General features: G+C 39.4%; 1 protein-coding gene across 7 annotated transcripts in view; it reads right to left on the bottom strand.

Annotated features, from left to right (window-relative positions):
- BRAF (B-Raf proto-oncogene, serine/threonine kinase) overlaps positions 1-8,077 on the bottom strand; it is a 159,744-nt gene extending 151,667 nt beyond the window's left edge. For all 7 annotated transcript variants that reach the window (XM_082472957.1, XM_082472960.1, XM_082472959.1 and 4 more), the window contains exon 1: positions 7,785-8,077. In XM_082472957.1, coding sequence (XP_082329083.1) covers positions 7,785-7,904 — 120 coding nt within the window. In that variant the 5' untranslated portion in view covers positions 7,905-8,077. The remainder of the gene's footprint in view (positions 1-7,784) is intronic.
- Positions 8,078-8,449: the final 372 nt, after the last annotated feature.

Raw genomic sequence — 8,449 nt, forward strand, 5'->3', positions numbered from 1 at the left:
AAACAACTGGACATCCATACGAAAAAGAATGAACAAACCTTAACCCTTACCTCACAATACATATAAAAAATAACTCCAAATGGATGACAGACCTAAATGTAAAAGCTAAAACTGTAAAACTTCTAGAAGAAAACATGGGAGAAAATTTTATGACCTTAAGTTAGGCAAAGATATACTGGGTAGGACAAAAAAAGCATGAAACCTAAAAGAAAAAACTGATAAATTGGATTTCATCAAAAATAAAACTTCTACTCTTCAAAGGACACTTAGGAAAATGAAAAGACAAGCCATAGACTGGGAGGCATGTGCAAAACACATATCTGATACAAAGAACTTGTATCTAGAATATATATATAGTACTCTTACAACTCCATAATAAGAAGGTAAATATAGAATAAAAAGATGTGAATAGATACTGCACCAAAGAAAATATATGGGTAGTAAATAAGCATATATACAGATGTCCAACATCATTAGTCATTAGGAAAATGCAAATTAAAACCACAATACTGCATACATACTAGAATGGTTAAAACTAACAAGACTGACATGACAAGGATAGAGTTTGGAACTCTCATTCATTGTGGGTGGCAATGCAAAATGGTTTCTATTGCTTTAGAAAAGTTTGGCACTTTCTTATAAAGTTAAATATCAATATATACTCACCATACGACCCATGAGTCCAAACTCTAGGTCCTTACTCAAGAGAAATAAAAACGAGTGTCCACACAAAACCCGAACCCAAACATTTATAGCAACCTTAATAACTGCTGTGAACTAGAAAGAACCCTACTACTCATCAACTGGTAAATGTAGAAATAAGTCATGCTACATCCACACGACACTACTAAGCAATAAACAGAAACTAATTACTGATACATGCAACAACATGGGTGAATCTCAAAAATATCAAACTAAATGAAAGAAGCCAAATACATAAGACCACATACTGTATGATTTCATGTATATGACTTTCTGGAAAAGGCGAAGCTAGAGATCAGACCAGTGTTTGCCAGGGGCTGGAGGTGGGGTGGGGAGGAAAATGAATGCAAAGAGGAACTGGGGAACTTTTCCATAAAAAGTTCTATCTCTTGATTGTGGCAGTAGTTACATGACTATATACATTTGTCAACACTCATCAAACTGTGTGTTTAAAATGGTACATTATAGTATGTGTAAATTATATCCCAATAAACCCGATTTTTAAAAAGCAGTTATGAACTTTCTATAGAACTCTAACCCACACCTTAATTTCAGAACCTCAAATATGATATACTTAGTCTCCCCTAGACCAGGAGTCTGAAAACTTTGGCCCATGAACTAAATATGGCCCACCACCTGTTTTTTGTACAGCTCACAAACTAAGAATGGTTTTTACATCTTTAAATGAAAAAAAAAAAGAATATTTCATGACACATTCAAATTTCAGTGTCCATAAATAAGTTTTATTGGAACACAGTCACACTCATTCATTTACATATTGTCTATTAGCTGCTTTTACGCTGCAATACCATTTTTGAGTCTGTTCAGTCCTTGTGACAGAGACAGAGCAGTTAGACCCACAATAACTAAAATATTTACCACTTGACCCTTTACACAAGTCTGCTGACCACTGCCTTAAACACAAGTTGTTGAAATTTTCTACACAGATTATTACACTTAGGAAGATTCATGTCAGCACAAATCTCCCTTCCATACACAGTAGCTCTAAAATTTTTACAGCCATTAAGCCTTTTTTTTTTTTTTCAAGGAAACCAACATGTAATGCAGATAAATGAAGAACTTCAATAATTAAGGTGTAGTGGGACTAAATAGAGACTTCAGGTAACCTCTGAAGAAAGTCCTTGATAGCCTCAAAACTGTTTTTCCAACTGTCTGTTGCAACTAGGTGGTTGTCAATTTAATAAATTGATTTTATGAGTAGCTTTAAAAAAAAGAGAACTGAATGGTATAGAAAAATCAGAGTGCACCATATCTAATAGGGTTTCATTCACTAATTATTAAAAAAAATTTTTTTTAACTAAGGTATAGTTGATTTACAATATTATATTAGTTTCAGGTGTACAACATAGTGATGCAAAAATTTTACAGATTATACTCCATTTAAAGTTACTAGAGGGCTTCCCTGGTGGCGCAGTGGTTAAGAATCCGCCTGCCTATGCAGGGCACACGGGTTCGAGCCCTGGTCCGGGAAGATCCCACATGCCGCGGAGCAACTAAGCCTGTGCGCCACAACTACTGAGCCTGTGCTCTAGAGCCCACGAGCCACAACTACTGAAGCCCGTGCGCCTAGAGCCCGTGCTCCGCAACAAGAGAAGCCACCGCAATGAGAAGCCCGCGCGCAACGAAGAGTAACCCCTGCTCGCCGCCCCTAGAGAAAGCCCGCGCGCAGCAATGAAGACCCAACACAGCCAAAAATAAAAAAATTAAAATAAATAAATAAAGTTACTATAAAATATTGGCTATATTCTCTGTTTTGTACACATTAACTCTTTCACTGAGTATGTATGTGCCAGATGAGGATTAAAAAAATGTACAAAACAGACAAAAACTGCTTCATGTATATAGGTATTAGAGCAACTCAAAATCTGTGTTTCTTACAGTGCTAATGTGTTTTTTAAAAACGGTGCTAGAGCTCTATAGTAATTGGAAAACCACCGCCCTACGGTACATTTGTTCCCAAAGTGCTGTCAATAACTGCAGCTACATTACAAGAATGAAAATGTTTCATTTGATGTTACAGAGCTTCCAGAAGATATAAAGTTAATTGAGTTCAGAGCAATTTTTATATTCTTTATCAAGGGCATTCCCAGGACCCAGAAAGAAATGTAATGTTATTGAGCGTCACTTTCCCTCTATAAGCATAGTCCTGATATGGGAAGGAACAAGAATAATAGTTTTTTAAGACCAAGAGAAAACATGGAAACCAAAATCATCTCAGAGGGTAGAGGGGGAAAAAAAATAATTGCTTACTGTTAGGGTGGAGGCTGTATTAAAGAGTTTCTTCTGACTACCCTGCTAATTATGCATAACAGCAAATTGGGTTGGTAGACAAAAGAAAGCTGAAAAATAAAAACTACCTCCCAGAACATGTCAATGTCTCTCCACCAAATATTTAAGGAAGGAATGGAAGAAATGAGGCTAGATTTTGGTTCTTATATTAAGTATCTACAACATTATGGCTACAAAAGCACTGCTTACGAAACAGAAAAGCTCCTCAACAGGCTCATCCATTTTGAATTCAGAAGTTGTATAACTATTGCTGATCCTGACTTTACAGAATAACCAATATAGATGAACTGGACAAAGAGAATGAGTAAAGGACTTAAAACAATTCAACTTTTGAGGAAGACAAAATCCAGTAAGAGCCACTGACTATAAAGGCTTATTTCAAAGATAATTTGAGGCAGAAATATAGGAAGCATAGGAACATACTGAATTTCATAAAAGAGGATTATGACACAAAATGTTCACTAAGTACTCAGCTAAATTAATATCAAGATGTCAAATTAAAAAAATGCACTTTTGCATTTCTAAAGGAGAAAAACAGCTTTATGGTTGGAGAAACACGAAGAACACTTAAGAGCTGTCTCATTCTTTAACAAGGTAAGCATCAAGTCTTAGAAAATGCTAACAAAGCAATGTAGCCTGCTCCCTCCCTTTCTTCCCTACCATTCATAGAACATAGGTTTCCAGTTGTTAAGACCCGATCAGCTTCCTAAACAGGAAAGCCAGAGACAGGGAATCAAGATAAATCAGGCTTCTCTAGCCTGTTATCTTAATATAATTTTTCTGGCCTATTATCTAAATACAATTAAATCAAGTTTGCTTTCAGGTTCTACTACATTCAAGGATTCAAGTACTCAGTTCCAACGTTCCTTTCTTAATCCGTTTACTGACAATCAATTCCTTTAATAGTCAGCATATATAAGTGACTGATATCAGAAAAATTTCTAAATAAAGGAAGAGGTGAGCAGATGCCTAAAAGAGGGAGTTTATTAAATGATAAGAGAGAAAGACTACAGAAAGGGAACGCTAGAAACACCAAAGACAGTTATTTTATGGTTTTACCTAACAGGCATGTTTTGTCCACCTTCGAATGTATCTTAACAAGTATTAACAGCAATAGCCAGAACTGCAGAAACACAAAGTTTAGTGGGCCTACCACTTTTTAAAAGCATGATGTAATCCAACCTGGTTTGGCATGATTCATAAAGATGTGTTTTAATACAGTGGACCTCATTATAAAGGATATTCCATCCCAGAATACTACTTAGTCGATGCATTATTATAATTATACAGCTTAACTAAGATTGGTGATAAGAGATCTTGAAAACAATACAATTTTAATTGTAATGCAATTGTAAGAGGCACCCTTCTACAAAAATACAAGAAGAACAGTTAATAAACATCACACCCTGGCATAACACATTTTTTTAAATAAATGTATTTTTATACCATATGGTCACATTGTCCCTTATTATACCATATTGTCACAGAAAGAAAGTAACATCAGGGAAATATAAATGGTCAGAAGTAAACGTTTAATGCCAAAAGTATAAGCACATTTATTTGATAAATATTTAGTAAGCTCCTGTCATTTACCAGAATATTCTATTTTGAGCATCTACAAAGTAATACTTACAAATACAGGACTTGAAATTTGTTCACTTCCCAACGTAATTTTAAAAACTAAATCTACATTCTGTGTTCAAGATGTTTGATAACAAGAATAAAAAAATTAGAAACAACCTAATATAAAAAAATTGTTAAAATCACAGTGTATCTGATAAGTAAAATGTTCTACTACCTCGCTAAGTTTAAAAATATTACAAAACCACATACATTACACAAGCATAAAAAAGGAGTATATGGATATAAACTAAAATGTTTATAGTAATTATATCTTAGTGGCAAGATTACAGATAATTTTCTAAAACTTTTTGTACTTACATTTTTCTAATTTTTCAATAATAAATGTGCTTTTACTCTGAGAAACTTTTTAAAACCTGTATTTTCAAGTAAGGTAATTCTTTAGACACATTTTTTTCATTTCTTTCCATACACTTGACAATTGTATCTCTTTAAGTGCATAGAAGACAGTTCAATTAAAAGACCACAGTGCATTTCAGTTTCCAGTGGATAAACAGATACCAACTTCAAACTTAAAATTATTTCTTGGAGTAACTTATTCTACCATCCATAACACTGATATCTATATTAGAAAGAGATTCATTTTTTAACCCTTTACTCCCCCCTCCCCCAGTCAAATACATTTATTATAAGTTCCTGTAAGAAAATATGGAGGAAAAACTACTATTCATCATTAACCATTAAAACCTGGGTGGAGGAGGCAGTGGGAAACACTTCTAAGTAATTAAAATTAGTTAAGTATCCTGGTTTCAAGAGATACTAATAAGCTTTCCAGTTATTGCCAATTTAAACTTGAGGTTTAAGTTCATCTAGCCTAGAGGTTCTCAAGTATTGATACATGATAACTGCCCAGGAAGTGTGCCAAATACAGAAACTCATGGCCCTAGCTCTCACGTACTGAATCAGAATCTTCAGAGAGTAGAGCTCAAATAATCTGGCCCTTTCAAATAAGGTAGCAGACATTGTACTTAACAAAAGGCTTCTCTATATCATTACAAACTGTTCTAATAACTCTGAAACAAAGTTCTCAACGAAAACAATTATAATCAGAGAATTAGATTTCATAACCCATGCCCATTAATTTACCCATTCTTCTAGATACAATTCAATAAAACCACACATGCACTACAGAGTAAAGCAAGCCTAGAGGCACCTGTGCAGAGTAAGACAAAGGCATATCCGATTCATGGAAAAAATAGACAGCAGATGTGACCCCTAGTATTTATCCATTAAAAACAATGCATCCTAAAAATAAATTTCCATGTCAACGGAACAAAGCTGTTTATAAATAAGAAGGAATGTGGAGGTGTGGGGAAGACAAGAGGAAGCTTCAGCAAGTTAAGTACCAAAAGCCAGGAAACAAGGCAGAATGAATGGCAAATGGGGACAAGGAAAACAGGATAAACTAGGAAATGGAAGAAGGAAAGAGTGCTATCCTTAAAATCCAAGAAGTTGGGGGAAATGAACAGATATTAGAGGAAACTGATCTGAGCAGAAACGCAAACAGAAAAGTAAGCGGAAAGTGGTGTAAAAGATATATATAGTCATAAAAGATATATATATTCATAAAAGATATATATATGTATGTATACATGAGAAATTTAGATGAGATCAAATGATGGTACAGAACACATCTTGGGCATAGATGGAAGTGGTATAAGAGAATGAAAAACAAATATTTTTGTGAACAAACTGATACTGAAGAGAGCAACCATATCTAATGAATTTCCAAAGTAAAGATGATGAAGCAGGAAAAAGAATTGCATTGACAGAAGAACGAGACGTTATAAGAATTGGGAAACAAAATGTAAGTACTGTAGTAGGAAGGAAAGAACTTTGAGCAAAGTCAACGGAGCAAGTCACATTATCTAATCAATAATTGTAAAGCACAGTTATTATACCATATATTATCTCATTATTTGTAAAGTACAATAAAGTGTATTATTTTATGTAATACAATACCAAACACTAAATGTAATAAATTTTACGTAACAAAAACCAAAATGTAAATAAAGTCATTTGACAAGGTGATAAGAGGTTAAATAATGTATGAGAGAAGCAAGGACTAAAGACGAAAAAGTAAAAGAAAAAAATTGGGACAAAAAGGAAGACAACGGAAAGAAATCAATCACACCTATTAAGAAAAAAAAAAAAGGGTAGGAATAAACAAAGAGGTGTGGATGCACAATGGAAGTGCAAGTGAAACCTGACGGAATCTTGACAGCTTCACGATTCAGAAAGTAAGTAGCTCCAAAGCGTTCAGAAGGATTTGTAACGATAAGAACGTTAGCGAGCGGTGAAATGAACTAGAAGGCCTCAACAGGACTAAGATAAGAGAGGTGCAAAAATGGTCTTAAGTAGAAGCTGAGGTTAGAAGGCAGGCAGGTCCGACCACTGGCAAAGGAGCGGGGCGGCAGATGGAACTGGGATGGGGGTTACTGGTCGGCGACAGAATACTGACAAACATTAGGAATCGGGGGCCTGAGACCGGGATGGGAGAAAGAACGGAAACAGTGGCATTTAGGGTTGAAAAAGTAAAGACCATTCGCTGGTTAAAACAGGTGAAGAGCAATCTCCCCTAACAAGTAGAGAAGTGTAAGGGCCTGAAAAGAGGCAGAGTCAGGGAGAGTAGAGAGGGAATGATCGCCCCATCATCACCGTGACCGTGTGATAATTACATACAACGCTAACTCGGGCTGGGGTCCCGGCCCCGGCTACTGACCGACATCTTCCACCCAGATGCCGCCGCCAGCCTCCCCCGCCCCCCACCCGAAATAAAGAAAACATCCAGCAGACGCGAGGCTGGCTACCTTCAGCCAGCCGTGACCTTCTCGGACCAACCCTGAGTCTCGCCCCCTATTGATAGCCTCCTGCTCCACCACCACTGCCCGAATCCCTCAAGCCCCAAGTGCGGGCCAGGGAAACCCCCCTGGGCCATTGTGTGTGTTTACGTAGCGAGGAGCTGCATGACGGAGAGGCACAGGAGGGGAATGCCCGTCTCCCAGCCCGCAGAGCCCAGAAGGGAAGGTGGCTGAGGGCACCAGAGCCCCCACCGCCACCTCTCTCCCCAAAATAAACACCAACCAGCCGAGCCCCGAGACGGGAGGGGTGCAGGGCGCGCCGGCACTCACCTCCTCGGGAATGGCCGGGTCCGCAGCCGAAGAGGCCGCGGCGCCGGCCTCGGGCTCCATGTCCCCGTTGAACAGAGCCTGGCCCTGCTCCGCGCCGCCGCCGCCGCTCAGCGCCGCCATCTTATAACCGAGAGCCTGGCCCCAGCGACCGCTGCTGGGCGGGGAGGGGGAAGGGAGGCGGAGGGCGGGGGGAGGCGGAGGCGGAGGGCGGGGGGCGGCGGGGAGGGACGGCCCGGGCGGCGCCGGCGGCGGGAGGGCGCCTGGGCCACCTCGGGAACCGGCCTGCTGCCCCCGGCACGGCTGAGCCTGAGGGGATTGGGGGAAGGACGCTAGGCGGGGGGCGGGGGCAGGGGGCGGAGACGACTGGAAGTCGCCGCGGCAACGGCGTCACCCGCGTGTCACGGTCGTGACGTCACCTGAGGTGCGTGACGTGATCCTCGGAGCGCCCTGGCGCCGTCGTCAGGGGAGGGTACCTTCCCCGGCTGCCCACCCCGCAGCTCACACGTTTCCTCCGCTCGGCCGTTTCCATGGCTCCGATTAATTCTCTTCTCCTCCGTCCTAAGCCTGTTCTGTAATGTAGGATTTACTAGACAAGGAGGATGGTGTTCGAGAAGAAATTGAAATCCTAGAGGGAGAAAGACGGGAAGCCCATACTACTTGTGTTA

This window comes from Balaenoptera physalus (assembly GCF_965194825.1).
Source record: "Balaenoptera physalus genome assembly, chromosome: 8".
Classification (NCBI taxonomy): Eukaryota; Metazoa; Chordata; class Mammalia; order Artiodactyla; family Balaenopteridae; genus Balaenoptera; species Balaenoptera physalus.